Raw genomic sequence first — 18931 nt, 5'->3', positions numbered from 1 at the left:
ACCCCAATGAGAACAGCTATCATCCAAAAATCAAAAAATAGCAAATGTAGCCAAGGATGTGGAGAAAAAGTCATCTTAATACATGTTGGAATTGTAAACTAATGGAAAAGCTTGAAGGAAAAAAATGTGGAGATCCCTCAATAAATCTAGAAATTGATCTGTCGTATATTTAGTTATCCCATTCCTGGGAATTTACATTGGAAATAAAATCAGTATAAGGATAAAGATATCTAATCCCCAATCTCTGTTTACAGCAGATTAATTCACAACAGCTAAGATGTGGAATCTACCCAGTTATCCATCTTTCTCTCTCTCTCTCTCTTACTTTCTTTCTCTCTCTCTCTCTCTCTCTCTCACACACACACACACACACACACACACACACACACACACACACACACACAATGGAATACTACTCAGCCATAAAAAGAATGAAATCCTGACTTTTGGAACAAAATCGCTGCAGTGGGAGATGATGATGCTTAATGAAACAAGCCAGACCCAAAAGACAAGCGTCATGCTTTTTTCTGATTTGAGGCAGGTATAACATTCAGTATAAAAAATGTAATGTTATACATAAGACTGGAATCTTGAGATACGATTAATCTTTACAGCCCTTTACTTCTTTAGAACAGTGGTCTTTTTTCTACTTGTTGAGCTCTTTATTTAGTGGAAGATTGAGATCATGAGCATAAATTGAAAGCAGGTTGTTGCAAAAATTAAAAGGAAATAAATGGAAGAAGGGAGGACAGGATGTTTAATCATGTATTCAAAATTGTCTACATCAAACACAAAATCGATTCTCCTTATATGAATTAAAAACATATTATAAATATCATGCTAATATTCTAAAATATAACCCATTGACAAGGAATGAAACTTTGTTGTAGTATTTATCATGACTTGTAAGTATAATCAAGGCAAGACTTCTCTAGTTAATTTTATGAGCATAAATTATAACCTGTGCTCTGGGTACTTCAAGGAATTAGCCTGAAAAAAATATTTACAAGGACTTCTACATATTTATCCAACTTATATTTTTCTCACATATGACAAAAATCACCTGAGTATCAATTGGCAATACTCAGTTGTACAATGGCTACTGATGCGAAACTGGGGTACTGGCAACCTTGGCATTTAGCATAGGCCTAGCCATCCTGTCCCTGTGCCCCAGAAAGAAAGGATAGTATATAATCAGCAAGACCACTGGGGCAGGATTGAACAATCATACACAGTTCTAAGCTGTCCATCCTCCTCTTATCCCTGCAATCTGAAAGTCCTCTCAGTGACAGCCCTTGCTTCACCAACTTCCTGCAGGTGACTTGGCTGGGATCACAGTGCCCATCATGCTACAGCTGGGGCTCTTTCAGTAGCATCACAATTTCATTAGGCTCTGACTAGAGGCTGGAGTTCTTGCCCCTCCCTACCCTTACACGAAATTTCTGGTAACATTTATACACAAGTCAGTCTCCTTCATGGTAAATTTCTGAGACACCTGCAACTGTGACATTCAAATTTGGATTTTCCCATCTGGCCATGCTAAGCTCAGCACCTTAAACAAAATTATAGAGTACTTAAAATGCTTAAGATTCTAAGATAACTGTTTGACTAATTAACATTCTAACTTTTTAGAATGACATAACATATATATTTGTTTGCAATGTATTCACTTGCAAATGGTTTGTCAATTACTAAAATCCATTTTTTGATTCCTAAGTCAAAATATGATCCAAGCACCCAAAATACAAAGAATTGTGAGTAAACACAATTCCACTGGACCATCTACACTAGCAAAATAAATGACAGAAATAGCAATATCAGACAATAGTGAGTGAATTTCAATTTAGAGTGATTAAGTGTGCGGAATGTCAAGGCCATCGTGACATGGAAATGCTTGATCATACAGTCCATCGAGGATAAAGTTCCTCTTTTAAACTTGTGTGTGAATTTTGTCAGGCTCACAGAGTGAACATTTAAGTAGTTCCTCTCTCCAAATTAAAAAAAAAAAAGTATATTTGACCAAAAATAGTAGTGTGTATGTGTCAGTGGGGGAGGGAGGTGAGAGAGGAAAAGAGGGGGAGGGGAGACGCACAGGAAGCAGACCTGAGCTGCGTGAAGCCAACAAGAAAGGCCCATTCACACTCTGTGTCTTACTGAACTTAGTACCTGTCAGACAAGGCTCATTCTCATTTAATGAAGACTATTCCACACTTCTTCCTCTATTTCTTTACCAGTTTTGGTTAGAATGTCACCATATTTTCATTTATTTATTCATTTATTGTATGAACTCTGAGCAGGATTGGTATTGGTGGCATTCACCGTATAGTTTAAAATAGCTCCTTGCGGCTGTCATAGGTCTGCATAAATTTAGCAAGCCTTATAAACCTGCAAGCCCTTGCAGTTTATGGTTCTCCTCGAATAATTGGACGTGGATCATGGCCACTGACCTTTGTTGGAAAGGATTCTAGTAAATTCACTTTTCTAACTTCTTAACATGTCATACCGGTGTGTGTATTTGGATACAAATACATATGTGTGCCAATACACACATATACAAGCATATATTTATATGTAGGTCTGCAAATTTAAATCATTAATTCCCTCTAAACTAATTCAACACTACCTATATATAACCACTAACAAAATCCAAATTCCAAACCAAAGTTAAGTTCTAACCAAAATTAAACAATTGCTTTCCATCTATGAGAATTTACTTGTAGGTGATATAAGAAAAACATCTTTAAAAGTTGAAAACAAAAGTTCCTATAATAACATTGGTATAACAGAAATTATAGCCTAGAAATTTGTATGATGTAATCACTATTTGACATAAGTTTATATATTTATGTATTTCATATGCTTTAGTTAGAGATAAAAATTTACTAAGACAAGCAAATGCAGATTTCTCATAATGTAAAATCTTCCAGGCCCCTGAAATATGATTTTTACTTAATGAAGTTCTATCTTTCAGCCACAAGGCTGTCAACCAACTAAGGCTGAATCTGAGTTTTATCAGAAGCTTGTCCTCTAAATAGTGTGTGATGGACTCTAACTGGCTTCTATTTCTGAATGCCTTTCCCGTGTCCTCACTTCTTTAATGAAACCTTTCTTGTCATATGACACATGGCCCAGAAACAACTCAAAACCAAATAAAAATAAGTTAGTTAACCTTTTCATACAGTCCTGCTTGCCCAGTAAAGGGACAAGAAAACAATTCTTAGCAATCCATGCCAGCAACCTCCCAACACCAACCAACTTCAATTAATGTCAGCCAAAGCGATCCTGGGTTAAAGCTTCCAGCATTCATTCTATAAACCCCACGTAACGCGAAAGCTATGTTCAGTGGAAGACACTCAAGGAGATGCCTGCCTGGTGACATCGCAGTTACAGTCTGGGAGATCTGTATCCACTTCGCTGTCCTCTGCCATCCTCAAGGCACGCAGGTTCTCTGCTACCACCATGAAGCTTTCACTTGTCAAAGTTTCTGTAGCACAAAAAAGCTAAATCCTGCGTGGAGAGGCAAGTCACCCCGTGTCTGCGTGCAGAAGTATGGAAATGCTCATGCCAGACAAATGTTGTAGGCTCTGTCTGATAATATGACACTGGGCAGTGACAAGTGGTCATGTTACTAAATAAAACCTACATTCATTAACATGTGCCAGGCTTGATCTCCTGGAATGTAGGCCACGAGGGTAAGAAGGGGGAAAAAGGCTCAGCGTAATCTGCGAGGAGGAAGGGGGGGAGGCGGAGGAGGCTCCAGGTCTAAAGAAAGGATATCCAAAATAAAGTTAGCTGCAAACAGTGCTTTTCTATTTGCTGCAGTGAGAAGGCCATCTAAACCAGACAGGTCTCCCAGTGCAAAACGGCACACAAAACCTCCCCAAGTGCAGAAGACCACAGCAGCAAAGCAGCTACTTCTCTTCCTCCTCGGCACAGTATGCCAGCTCACTGGTATAAGTAGGAGTTTTAAAGATTTTTTGTTTCTTTTGGGGGGGAACTGGGGAGAAGAAGATATTTCATGGGAAAGTATTTGGTTTGTGACTTTTGAATACACTGAGTACAAAAACAAGTGAATACTGTTTTCATCTTCATTTATTCAAAATTGGCTTTTAAATGCTTAAAGGTGACAAGATAATACGTTCATTTTAAGATGATGATTCAAAGGAATCCATCTGTATGTTTAGCAGATGTAGGTAACTTTGGTTTTCTTTTGGGAATGTCAAGAGTCTAAGCATATAAAAGCTATTGAAAGGCACATAGCAGATTAACTTCTGCTTTAATGAATCAGTGTAAACAAAAGTTGGAAGGAGGAAGAGTCATGAAGTGGATTAAATAATGGAAACTAAATATCTCAGCAGGCGGAACAGGTGTGGGGAATGCTGGGAAATGTTCAACCAGTTTGCGCACTAAGGAAACACTGATAAACAAGGGGAAGAAAGCCAATGTGACAGTTGAGTGTCTCAGGGGAGGAGCCAAGAGGCAACTGTGACTCCAACGTGGCATTCCCTTCCAAGGCAAATCAATGGTCAATGTCGCTTGAAAATGTTGAATCAGATACAGTGCATGTATACAAAAATGCCCTCCCTCACCAGGAATGATTATGTATTCTGAGTTTTAACACAGGTAGAAATATTTGCATATCTTATGATACATAACTGACTCAAGATTATTAATGTTATCTTTCTAGAAAACAAACTAAATAACATCAGAAAATCTTCACCCTAAGTCCAAAACAAATATTAAATACCAACATTACCCTAAGGAAAAAGTACCAGACTTTCACAAAATGCTGGCTATTGACTGCGCATACGTCAGGTTAGGTTAGCAACTAAATTGCATTAAGTTTAATATGAGAAAAAAAAATCTTTCATCCACTAAATCCAAACTATTCGCGTTATCGAGGGACTCAAACCCTGGAAAGAATAGCACTTAGTTTAACCAGATTACATGGAAATACATGTCCATCTATGAGTCAGAATCTGGAAAAAAAATCCCACGGTGTTGACCAAGTGGGTAGTTTCCCTAAAAGGTATACCACAAAAAGCTTCCATTTCTCCTCCTGAAACAAGATTTTAGTGTCATTTTGGTGACTGGGAAGTGAAGCTAAGCATTGCGTTGGGATCCTAAGGTCTCCAAATCTCTACACTGTTGAGTGATTTCAGCTCAGGTGCGGGGTTCTGTCATCTCTTTATTTGCCAGAACAGCTGGATAACGATTATCCTAATTTTTTTTTTTTTTTATTCCCACCAAGCACTCTTCCAAGGCATCCCAAGCCTCTATCACAGTCCTTGTCACATTGGAAGTCCTTTACAAACAAAGCACTGGGAAACGAGGCTGCCACATTTAATAACGTAACTTAGTTCTACCTAACTGCTTTGTCTCTGACAAGGACAAGGTCACAGACTCACTGGCAAGACAGTCAGTGTTGTGGTCACGAAGCCACGTGGGCAAGCCTGAGCCTCCATTGCAGTACAGCAGACACATTAAGGAGACCCCTCCAAGGGCCTTGGGGCCTAGAGGTCAGAAGACACCTATGAGTAGAGGAAGTGCCCAACAAGCCTGAGCTTTTATTTTTTTTATGCTGCAGATCTCACAAGTTGGTAAACTTATTTTTTTAATTAATTAATTAATTTTTTTTTTTTACAATCTTGACATAATTAGGGTAAAAAGGTTCAAGCGCTACAGGAAGATGCGCAAGACAATTAGTTCCGTATTGTTTCCTGAATTTATCTGATATAAAAGGGGATTTTAAGGGAGAAGCCCTACCCAGTCTCCCACCCATCCCAGATCCCAGACGTGGGGCATGCTCCGAGGGTCTTGCTCAAGTGGTTTTGATAGTTCACCAGTTATGAATCGCTGCCACTCTCACCATTCCAAGCATGATGAGGTCGTTGGAGACTCCACTGATTGACATAGTCCATCATAGAGTCTCCGTTTGCCCAGTTTTTCACTGCCAACATATAGCTGAGGTGGTTGATTGACTTGTTCTGTCCTCTGTCTTTTGTTGGTTAGGGTTCTGAGTCTGGAAGCTTGATTGGGGGGATCCCCAAAGAAACTTTGTCTGAGGTGTTCCCAGACCAGATTCTTGCATGTACTAGCAAGCACAGGGCCCAGCACAGTCCATTGCCCCAATGAGCTGGTGGTTACAGTTGCTGGATTGGTTCTGTTTCCAGCCCTGTCTTCCACTGAAACCAATGGGTGTTTGCAGTCCAGCCTGGTTCTGCCCAGCACATACTTGGCCCTCACATAAAGCCTTGGGAGCTGCAGCCTAGTCGGAGAGAGGCACAATAATCCCCACCAGGCCCACCCCCTACCCTGGTTTGCCAGTATGTGTGGCAGACTAGTCCAGTCTGTCCCACATCCGCTTCTGCTCTCATACATGTCAAACCTTGTTCCATCTAACCAGCTCAACTGTCCAGCCTTCACGGATGTTGTTGGGTGTCTCTGTCTAGCAACCCCAGCCCCTGTCCTAGTTTTGGTACCTTCCTGTGGGGGGTGGTAACCTAAGAGGGAGGAGCCCACTATTGGGCCCTTCCAGGCCACTCCCACTCCCAGATTATGCACTCTCCAGGTGGTTCTGTGGTTTAACTTGACAGAACTAGTCCCCAGTGCCAGCTTCTGCCAGCTTATGCTGTAAGCCTGAGCTTTAGCAGTGCGATTGTTCCTCATTTAAAAACCTGATAAACATGTTTTCCACTTAAGTGTCATTATTGCTAAATTATATGCTGAACATTTTGAGTGAGACCTTTTATTTTGGATGATTTTTTTATACAAATGACAATGTCTGTCAAATGCTCTCAAAATCATCATATAGAACCATCACGTCTGCAAGTAGTTTTGTTGGGAAAATGATATTCAATTGACACTCTGTATGTCTGGCTTTATACAATGCAGTTGAGGAAAGGCACATGGGCATAACAAGTGTGTGCCTGCATGGTCCCCAAATGACTGAGTCTCAGGATCCTTTGTAATATTCCAGCTTTCCCAAATGCCATGGAAAGCATGCATTCCACTACTGCAAGTTTTCATTCATTCATCCATCCACTAATGTATTTATTGAGCCCATAGTACATTCAGGTGCTGTCTGGTTATCATGGTATCCAGTTAGCATATCCAGTTAGCACACAGGATAACGCTGCCTGAGCTTATAAAGCCTTTACTCCAACACGAATCGCGGTTCATCTAAAATCAAGTATCTGAGAGCCATTGCCTCTTTTTTTATATCAAATAACATGGTGCATCAATCAATCACCAGATGTTCAAAGCTCTAATAAAACCCCTCATGTATGTTTGTTTTTGGTTTTTATCCCACTCACTCACAATACCCTTCCTCAACAGAAATGAAGCTTGATGTATTCCTTAGATGGGAAGTACTGACAGCTATGATCTAGTTAAGCAGTCAGTGGCACCAACACAGGAGTTTATTTTGCATCTATGTGGAGTGGCAAAAATTAGCCTTAATCTGGTACTTTACTTTGTTATGAAGACAAAAACACCATAGACAAATATTGATTACCAGCTTCCCATTCTTCTGATACGAATCTGAGAATCCTGAATACCTACAAAAAAAAGGATTTTCCCTTGGCAATATAATTTGTTCGGAAATGACTCTTCCAGCTACATTCAAATCACATTAGGCCCATAAAAAACAAATAGTAGAATTTTAAAGTTATGGCAGGTGTCATTTATAGAAAAAAATCTGAACCTGGTTCAAAATGGTGAGAGGAAGCAGAAAAGGAGTGATTCCTTGGATTTTCATCAGCTGCAATGAAAAGGATTAAAATTCTGTGCACACGTGTGCTGTTGAGTCGGGTCCTCTTTACCTGGCCGCAATGAGATCCAGGAGATGCTGCCACCGGTCGTTGACCTTCCCCAGTTTGTATTCAATCTCGGATGCTTTGCTTTCGTGGCTGGCTTTAGCAAGGCGTTCTCCCATTAGCTGGAGCTGTATTTTGTTCTCTTGGGCAACAGCAATTTCCTCTTGATAATCCTGTATAATAAATAGTAATCAGAGAGGTCAGAAAGCATATTCTTAATGCATTCACCTGGCTCTACTGGAAACATAATAATTACAGTTTTCTACTGCTTGGGAATAGTTTAGGCATGAGGAACACCGTGTGAGCAGCCATCCACGTGCACAATAATTAGCAGTACCTATTATTTTCAGTATGTGTGCAGAGAGAATGCTCTTGAAAGGAGGGGTATTTTGTATTTGCTTAAAAAGAACACTGAAAAAAATTAAAGTATGTGCACAGCTTCAAAAGACAAAGCCTGAATGATTTAACACTGGCATACTATTCCTTATTGCACTAATCACTAAACTGATGCTATCTTTGGTGCCAATCTTCATACAAATATGTGCCAGGAAGCTTACAAGATGCAAACTTACACAACAAAAACAGTCTGTGCACTCATACATGCACATATTAAAACTGACACCCATAAGCGTACACAAGGGTTTGTTTGGTTATTTACGCAAAACATTTTTAAACAGTTCCTTCATTTGAAAATGATATCTTCTATCCAATGGTGACATTTTGTATGGATGAATCAGTTCCCACAAATAATTGCCATTCATTTTAGAGAACCACTGGGCCTCATATTTTAAAACAATTTTTAAAGATTATTTTAATTTGAAAGGCAGAGTTTCAGATAGAATCTTCCATCAGTTGGTTCACTCCCCAGAGGGGAGAAACAGCTGGTACTAAGCAGATCAAGAGGCGGGAGCTTCCTCCAGGTTGCACACATGGATTCAGAAGCCCAAGCACCTGGGCCATTCTCCTCTGCTTTCCCAGGCTGTTAGCAAAGAACGGGAACAGCCAGGACACGAACCAGCATCCACAACAGGTGCCGGTGCTGCAGGTACAGGCTCAAAACGCAGCCCCTCAAATCTTGGTTGCTGTGCTAATTCCTTTCAAATATTCTTTGCAAGACACAAATTTCAAGTAGAATGATGAGACTGGTGGTGAAGAGATAACTGCCCCTCCCCCCATGACCAACTCACTCTTATCACAGTGTCAGCATCCGACTGTTACAACCAACCTTTCCATTTTTGCCTTAAACTCCTGCTTGACAACAAATAGCTTCTCCAAAACATAGTAGGTATTGTAAGAGTGTGATATGTTAATCTTTTGCTCTAAAGTTGGTGTTGTAACAGGACTTCTTTCCCCATTTATCTAGTAAGGAATTTTCTCTCTTTCCAGTTTTTCAGTGTCCCAAATCTCTGCTTACTTTATTTGTGTTATTTTAACACACTGGGATTACCAGATAAAAGGGCCAGATTCAGTTATTAACTATTATAATACTGTATCATTCATTTGAGATCATTTTATTGAGAAATACTTCTTTCAAAGACATTTATAAGCATTAATATGTATAGTAAATATATATACCCTTTTAAGTTGTTTCATGTGCTAATGCTAACCAGACAGTGTCATCTCTGTTTAATCTGGTTTTTCCCCATGCTGCTCGCATTACTAAGACTTTGTTAACCAGTTGTTTTACCTGAGACAGACCATAAGGAAAAATCTCAAGGAGCTTTTAAAAACTGCATCCCTTAAAATGTAATTTTATGATACTTTACTTCACAGGCAGAGAGAAGTAAGGAAAGGGTGAGAAAGAAAAAGAATAAGGAAGAGAGTGAGAGAAGAGAAAGAATGAAAAAACTGCCATTCCTCCAATGCCCACAGGAGCCAGGGTAGGCTAAGACTGAAGTCAGAGATGGGAACTTGGTTTGTATCTCCCACTATGTAGTGGAAGCCTTATTACTTGAACTACCATTGCTGCCTGCAAGAGTTTGCACTGTCAAGAATCTACAATGAGGAGCTGTTTGTGTTTAGGGATGAAGATAATTTTTCCTAATAACAGCTTAGTTTTTCAGGAGTAATGAAGCTATAATTCATTTACTGTTTACACTGAGCATTTATGAAAAAAAACACTAGGCACTGCCGTGGGTTCAGGGCAGACAGCACTAAACCAGACCAACAAAGGTCACTGTCTCAGTGTATCTCTAAGCCCAGTGGCGCTCCATTCTAGACAAAGATTCAATAAATACACAAGTATATTGTACATCATGCGGTGACAAGTGATAACGAAAAACAAACTCAAAAACACTAAAATGATTAACTGCTCACAACCAATGTGGAAAAAAACACAGAAACAGTAAAAAATATTACATATGCCAATAAATTTGATCACATCTATATAGATCAAAAATTTTCTGGGAACAAGTGAGTAGAAGACCAATTTATTCAAATATACATGACTTGAAAACAATATGAAGCCAAAATTATCAGCAAAACCGTCATTCTTGTATCAAAAGCATCGATTTAACCTGTATCAGGAATATTTCCTATAGAAAAAAGTTATCAGTTTAACTTGTCATAAGAATATTTTTTTTTTAGTTTTACAAACTGTTGATGGGATAAAAGTCAAGTTCGCAATGACATTCCAAATATATAATGAAAGAAACCAGAAAATGCCATCAATTACAGAAGCAAAAGACAACTGAAAAATCTCATTCCCAGGAAGAACTACATGGCAGAATTTGAAATAAATACAAAAAAGCAATTATTAGGATCATTCATTACAAATTATTGTGAAAATTCTTGAAAGAAGCACAAATTTTAATTAAAAAAATACAGGTAGTATAACATGTACCCAAAAATAAAATTTTAAAATGGAAATTACAGTATCTAAAATAATACCTATCATGGAATGGGATAAAAAGAGGAATGGAGATGACAGAAGTCATAGGAAAAGAAGTTGGAGAAAAATTTTAAAGATACGAAGTCTGAGTAACAGGAGCAGATTTTAACAAAATGCATAGAGCCTCGGGGACATCCTACGCAACATCAAACACCCACTGTTTGTGTTCAGGAAATCTCTGAATGACAAGCAAAAAATGTACTCCTTAAAACATACCCAGGGCCCGGCGGCGTGGCCTGCAGCTAAAGTCCTACCCTTGAAAGCCCCGGGATCCCATATGGGCGCCGGTTCTAATCCCTCTAATCCCGGCAGCTCCACTTCTCATCCAGCTTCCTGCTTGTGGCCTGGGAAAGCAGTCTAGGACGGCCCAAAGCTTTGGGACCCTGCACCCGCGTGGGAGACCTGGAAGAGGTTCCTGGTTCCCGGCTTCGGATCGGCGCGCACCGGCCCGTTGTGGCTCACTTGGGGAGTGAATCATCGGATGGAAGATCTTCCTCTCTGCCTCTCCTCCTCTCTGTATATCCGGCTTTCCAATACTAATAAAATCTTTAAAAATATATCCATAAAATGGTGAAAGACTCCTGAAATTTGACCAAATTAATAGATTCACAAAATAGTATATTAGAAGAACAGGATAAACTAAAACAAACAAAAAATGCCCACCTGCCTTATAATGAAATTGCTGGGTGAAAGAAAGGAAACATTTAATAAGTATCTAGAGAAAATGTCGCATTATCTACAGAAAAATATGATTGTGGTTTTCTTGTCAGACATTATAGGCCAAGGTATAATAAAACAATATCTTAGAAAGTCTAAAAGAAAAAAAAATACCTCAAGTTCAATACCCAGCAAAGCTAGACATTTTCAAATGAAATTAAACTAGGATAATGTGCCACTAGCGGGCTTGTTTTGTACAAATGTGAAGTTCTTCAAGCTCTTGAGAAATGCTACCAAAGGCAACCTGAAACTTGAAAAGGATGACTGACACAAATGGAAAATATTTAGATAAGTAAGTTTCACTTTTCACTTGTTACAATATTCATGATTCTTGAAGACAATTATAATATGGGCTGAGAGCATGTCAGTATACATAATGAAATGCATGCAGATGGAAACCATCACACAAAAATTGTGGGGAGAAATTGTGCCTGGTGATTTCCTAAATAATACAGTGTAACATCTATTGACAAAATATTTATACTGAATTTGGAATTGTAAGTAATCTGCAGATGGTTTAAGTACATGGGATAATTATGCAGGTTACAAGCAAATACTACATTATTTCATGTAAGGGACTTGAGCACCCACAGATGTCTGGCATTTGCAGGGCTCCTGGTATGAGGTGTAGAAGGGCTAATTGGCAGTTAGGGTCTCTGGTCCCTGGAAAGGTTGCTTTTTGGAATAGAAAATCTTGTTCTCCCCCTATTTTTGCCTCCTATGGAAAGAGGAGTCCCTCTAGGCTTCTGGTTTTAACATAAAACTAGCAACTGGGCTGTGAGGTGGAGCCCCCTGTCTCCCCAGGCCCATCCATTGGTCTGAGGATTCGGTTCCTCAAGCCCACAGCCTAAGAACAGTGGACAGTTGCTGTTTGATCCGGGAGATCTGGTTTGGATCCTGTGGCATCACTCACCCAGCCTGGAGACCTGGTGGGAGGAACCCTTCACCACTATCATGAAGATGCCCATAGTTGTCAAGGTATCTGAGAAGTGACACTGGATCCATATCAGCCACCACCTAGGAGGCCCGGTAGACAGGGAGCCATCCAGAAACTTATGCCAGACCAGGACCTGCTTCAGAAAAATCTATTCTGGTTTTCATGGTCAAGTCCCTTGCTGATTGTCCTGACAGAACCTGTTACCCTGCTCAGGCTAGGTAACTCAAATCCAGTGCAGAATGTGACAGCCCAGACAACAGAGTGTAAGAGTGATGACAGTAAGGCTAGGTCTTCTGAAACAGTTCTGGGACTTGTCCATAACCTGACCTTACCATAACCCTGGGCTCTTGGAATATCCCGAAAGGAGAGAGAGAGTGCTTATCGCAAGATCGCATCTCCTTCCAGGATGAGATCTTGATTTTCTTTTACAGATCAGGGAATAAGCCGATTGACCCAAATTGTATTCCATAAATGGATTTTGGAGGACCTGTTTGCCTGCTTCTGTTGTTCACTACCAGGTGGGATGGGACTCTTACTGATGGGATAAAGTGTATGACACTTAAACCGGGCATCTATGCTCCATGCCACTACAGTAGATTGGATCATTTGTACTGTGCACTGATGTTAGCCTGGTTGATTCAATAATCCACATCATGTGCCAGTGGTCTCTTAGTTAGTTGCATGATCACTGCTTAAGAACCCTTGCACACGATCGATCATGGCTGCTTCCCTTTTCCAACGTGGTGGAATGGGACAGTTCCCTGGCCGATGCTGGCCAGTGAGTGTGGACTCCTGAGCTTCTAGGGGTCGTTCCTCCCTTGGAGCCCTCTCCTGTCACTATGCAAGAGACTTTTTTGTTTTCATTCTGTTACATAAATCTTGCTTTGCACACTGAAAGTGTTTGTATGAAAATTTTACTTTTGTGTGAGACCAGAAATGAGGTTGCTGCAGTCTTTCGCATCAAATTCCTTGCAACACTGGGACCCATCTCCCAGGGCTGCTGAGTAACACCTGCACTTTCTGCAAACAAGAGAGAAACCATGAGTGGCACTCATACCTTCCTGAGTTTCTGGATCATGTCTTCAATGAGAATGTCTCCATTCTGAGAAACTTTGCTTTCCATCTGAGTCAACCATTCACAAAGCTCCTTGTTCTTCTCACTGAAGACTACCCATTCGTTCAGTCTTTCACTTACTTGCTGTCGCCGCAAGGAGACCTAAAGTGTAAAATGTGAGAATACACAAAAGGATAATGAAACGGTAACTCTAAAAAACTGCAAATAAATTATGCTGGCTGGACAAACATGACTAGCATCTCTTTAAGCAACTGTTTCGAGAAATATAGAATTTGCTAACAAATGAAAGCAGATGACTTGAATCCTTGACTTGTAATCTTTCCTGAAGAGTCACACACATGATCATCTAGCTTTAGGCATTGTTTTGTATTAGATTTGATGCAAAACTAATGGCTGTGCTTTAAAAAAAAAAAAGTAAATGTTGGGGGAATTGGACAGAATGGGGAAAGAAAGGAAGGGGAGCTAAGGAAGAAAAACATAAGAGGAAAGAAATAACAAAAAAGAGAGGAAAGATAATAAAATGTGTAAATAGAGAAGGGAGGGAAGGGAAGATGAGAAGGAACACAGATGGAGGGATTTACTGAGACCCAAGTATCTGCAAAGTGTGTCTCCCAGGCAGCCCGAAAGCACCTCGAGGTACATGCTACAACTCCAATTTCCTGCCCTTTTAATCTTCATTTATTACTGCATCCATTCCTCCCTTTTTTGGCAGAACAATTTTAATTATGTCTACTATATATAGTTCAACTGCTCAAACTACAAAATTCACTGGCTCTTAGCGTATGAATAGAATTGTGTAACTGTCACCACCAGCTACCAGGGAATCCAGCAATTCCACTTTTGAAAGAGATTAAAGGAAATGAAGCCAGCACACCAAGGACATATGTTCACTCCGACAGGCAACAGCCTAGATACAGCATAAACCCCGTGTCTATCCGTGAATGAGTGGATGAAGAAAATGTAAATGGAATATTATCCAGCCTTAAAAAATGAGTAATTAATGACATTTCCAACAAAACAGAATGCAGGTCATTATGTTAAGTGAAATTCGACATGGGAGATGAGTACCATTTGTTATCTCTCACTTAGAATAGTGATTACTAGAGGGAGGGTGGGGAAGGTTGGATAACGGGTACAGGACACAGGTACAACATCAAGTTCTAGGGTGGCACAGGAGTGAGCTGATTATGGCATGTATGCACACACTGTGCATGTATACACACATTATATTCTGAATTAAGAACTAGAAGAGATTTACAAACTCCACATTATCTGCTATCTCCCAATAAGAAAAAAGGAAATGCAAATGCTAAGCATTTTATGCTACATAGATGAGTTGTATGTATGCATTGCACTCTATGCCATGTAGCACCATTACATGCTAGTCAGTTTAAATGTATTAAACTTTAAACATTATTCTAAAAGGTATACAAGTGAGTTTAGTATACTAACAGAGTTGTGCAACCCTTACCATAATCAATTGTGTAACATTTCCACAAGAAACCCTCCCTCCCTCTAACATACCCCTGGCTATCTGAACCCACACTCTTTTTTTCTCTCCACTCACCTCTTATCCAGAATCTGCTTACAACTACGATAAATTAACTTATTCTGGACACTTTATATAAATACAATAATAAAATCTGATTCTCAATGACTGGCTTCTTTCAGTTAACATTCAAATTGTTCACTCCTAACATGTAACAAGATTATATTTGTTCTTATTGCTGAATATATTTCATGGTGTGGATATACCACATTTCACCTATCAGTTCATCCATTGAACATTTGGGTTGTTTTCACTTTCAACTCTGAAGGATACTGTAATGAATAACCATGTACAAGTGTTTGTGCGTTTTCATCTCTTAGGGACATACTTAGCAGTAGAATCACGAGTTACATGGTAGCACTACAGATTTTCTAAAGTGGTTGTGTTAGTTTTATATTCCCATCAGCAAGAGGGTTCCAATTTCTCCATAGCCTTATCAGCACTTGTTATTTATCTGTCTTTTTGACAGTCCTAGTGGGTGTGAAGTGCTTTTGATTTGTGTTCTCCTAATGGCTAATGATGCTGAGAATATTTTCACTATATCTTTGCCATTTGCCCATCTTCTTTTTGAAAAACTAGTCAAATCTTTTGTCCATATTTACAACTTGGCTTTTTATTATTAATAATTCTCGTTATTATTCAAGTTTCTTAAATACTGTAGATTTGATAGAATTGTTTTGTTACCTTTAGGTAAAAAATGATTTTTTCCAGAATTCTAAAGGTCTCTTGCTTCAATATAATCCTTGTTTTTGAATTCTACTTCTTGAGTTACTAAGAACTGTTTATTCATGAGTGAATCCACATAATAGAAGAACATAATATGATTTCAGTGGGTTAAAAGGCTCCCGCTGATTTTCTATGTAGTCCTGTTGACAGTGGTAGAAAAACACTACTGATCTCTTTGTATTAAATCCCTATTGATTTTCTCTCCCCTCAACATTTATTATGAAAAAAATTAAAAACAGAGATAGTGGAAGAATTATATGATACATGATATTCCCTTGGGAGTCTAAAATTGTTAACAATTTCAGCTTTCTTCTAATATACATACTCCTTTATTGATTCATTTACTTTTGATGTATTTTAAATTTATTTTCTTTTAATGATGAAAATGAAAATACTTTTATGGTGCCACGCTGCATTCTAGCAACGATCACACAGGTAAGATTTAAGGTCTCACATGACTCCAAATATTTGTGATTCTTCATCCAAGAAAACAGAACTGTATCACTAGCTCGTAATACCTATCCCAAAGCCAGCTTTAGGTACAGTGAGCTGCCTAGACAGTAAACCCAATAACTCACCACAGTTTTTAAAACGTCAACATCAGAAATCCATTGCTTTGTGATTTAATTACAATCTTTTAAAATAAATATTTCTGATGTTCCCCAAACTGATGATGCATTAAGTATTTACTCAATCCTTAGCGTATCGTAGATATAGTTCTGCTTACTAATCTTACTTTTTAATTTTTGAATAGTAAATTTCAAACAAAGGACAGTGGAGTCACTTGGAGTGGATACCAAGATGAATGAGACAAGCTAGGAAAACAGGTTAACAAGTTTTAGAGACAAATTGAGGGAAGAAGAAAATAGGTTAACAAGTTTTGGAGACAAATTGAGGGAAGCTAGAGGAAGTGTGTGACACAATGGGATCAGTTGTGGAACCCACACGACTGCGGACAGTAACATTTTCAAGCACAGAGAACATAAATACATTAGACACTGGCTGTCAGTGATGTCAAAAGCAGCCAAGATCTTATCAGAAACATTGAAGATTATAGGGTAACTGAATAAGCTATCATTGTTAAATGAAGCATAAAACAAGAGAAAAAATCCTTCTTACACTGATATCATGACAGGTTTTAAGTTTTTAGTTTAGCTCGACTAGAAACATTCTGAGCACATAGCAGAAGAGCGCGATCCATCAAACATCCCTTTCCTCTCCAACGTCAACAGAAGAACATATTCAGATTTTCTGTTGGAACTCCTCTAAGATTTAGGATTTTCTCGTGCACATCCATTTTACCCCTTTCATTCTTGAAACATCAGCATCAGAATTCTGATGGATGAATTTCTCACTCAACTGACAGAAGCTGAAGGCATATTTTCATATTTGGTAACTGCTTTCTTAGAAAAAGTTAGAAACTCTAATCACTCAGTTTGAAGATGAACAGGTGTGTACACAGCTTCCCTTTTAGTACTTCCACTGTGAGTAGCTTCCCCTAAATTTGGCCATGAACCAAACAAAAATTCTTAGTCTTCTCTCACCAGTATCTACAGGGATGATGGCCACACAACAGAAAACCTGTATCTGTTACTTGGAGAAGTGTGCAGTGGAAGCTGGACAGTGCTTAGGCATTTGTGCACAGGTAACTTGAGATGGAACCTGCAGAACTGCAGAAGAATCTTATGATCAAACACAGAGAAGTAACTGAGATTCAAAAACAGTCTTATCAATTCCTAGAGATGTGACCAGGTCAAGTCATGTATCAACTCTAAGTCTATTCTCTTCATTTGACAGTTAATCTTGTACTAGTCTTAAAATTCACTATGCAGATATTTAGTGTTTGAAATGACGTCTAGTATGTGCCAAACACTGTCTTACATGCCAGAACATGGAGTGTTGAAAAAGCAATGCAAACGAAACAACCATGTAAGAGAGAGACCTTACAAAGCTCGACTACAACACACTGCTGCTAGTCTTACAGCTACAACATGTGGCCACAGAGCATCAGCTTAGTTTGTGCTTTCTCCCAGACATTCCTAAATTCTTTCTTTTATCCTGTACCATGGAAATGCTAGAGTAAGACTTAGGATGGTTACAGTCCAAGTCAAAAACTTCTCAAAAATGTGAATTCTACAGGGGGGCAGCATCTTTTTTTTTCTTTTGTGGCTTCTAAATCTCACATTTAAGTTGTATGATATGTAAATTTAAACATCCTTTTTAAACAGTTTATCAACTCAGTAACCTGTCATTTTGTGAAGAGTACAGACACATTGCGTTTCCTCTAGAGCGATAAAAGGAAATAAATCCTTTTCTAACTTTAAATACTTTTATCATGATATTGTAAAAGATACAATGTGCAACAAAGCGATGAAATATATCTATGTTTCAGCCAGAATCACCCACGAATCTATAACCTAACAAAAGAATAAAAACAAGGAAGACCCATGGCTGTACATAAGCACAGTCAACCATTTGGGGGAGTATCTTATACACATTCACTCTGCCTGGTGGTGTTTACTTACAGCCTGTCTGCCTCGTTCCGGTCTGTAGTCCAAATTACTCCTGACTTCTCACCAACTCCTTCAGTTGGAATCGGAACAGATTAGTTGCTCTCTCACAAGGACAACGTATGTTTAACTAGACTTTTTGACTTCTAACTGTGAGTCTTAGGAGTAAGCTCATTTCCTTTTGTGGTTGCATACTTGACAGAAGCTAACAGGAAACAACCAACTCAGAAACTAGTCACTAATTTACATTCCTTTTCATAGCCTTGTTCTGGTGCCTTGGTCAAAATTGGGATTAAATTTTCACTAATTTAAATAATAGAATTTAACTGAAGTAATATGAAGTAATATGCTTTAGTTTCATTTCATAAGACTCTCCAGCATAAGAAGTTTCCAGAAACACTATAGATGAATTTGCTTCCTCATTTTTATTTCCCACTCTACCCACAAATTCAAAGCACTGATCTCCTCACAGCCTATCTTCTGATCAATACCAGCTTTCCTAATGCTTTTGGAAAAAGACTGAGCAGTTATATAACATATGATTGTCTACTTTAACAATACCTCTTGCTATTTTTAAATGCACTTTAAATGTTTTAAATGCTCAGCCTTTTAATTTGTTCAACTACTACAACACCAAGATAGAGAGGAGAGAGAGAGTGGAATGGAGGGAAGGAGAAAGAAGAGAGGACAGGAGAGGAAGAGAGAGGAGA

The 18931-nt window shown here is 38.9% G+C and overlaps 1 protein-coding gene across 4 annotated transcripts in view; it reads right to left on the bottom strand.

Annotated features, from left to right (window-relative positions):
• SYNE1 (spectrin repeat containing nuclear envelope protein 1) overlaps positions 1 to 18931 on the bottom strand; it is a 465933-nt gene that overhangs the window by 45870 nt on the left and 401132 nt on the right. For 2 of the 4 annotated variants that reach the window (XM_058663996.1, XM_058663829.1), the window contains 2 exons: positions 13419 to 13577; positions 7824 to 7990 (listed from right to left, as the gene is read on the bottom strand). In XM_058663996.1, coding sequence (XP_058519979.1) covers positions 7824 to 7990; positions 13419 to 13577 — 326 coding nt within the window. Of the gene's footprint in view, positions 1 to 3369; positions 3570 to 7823; positions 7991 to 13418; positions 13578 to 18931 lie in introns of those variants that run through there. The other 2 variants (XM_058663891.1, XM_058663941.1) reach the window with 1 other exon arrangement.

This window comes from Ochotona princeps, chromosome 1 (genome assembly GCF_030435755.1).
Source record: "Ochotona princeps isolate mOchPri1 chromosome 1, mOchPri1.hap1, whole genome shotgun sequence".
NCBI lineage: Eukaryota > Metazoa > Chordata > Mammalia > Lagomorpha > Ochotonidae > Ochotona > Ochotona princeps.
This window is presented reverse-complemented; position numbering and strand designations above follow the sequence as displayed.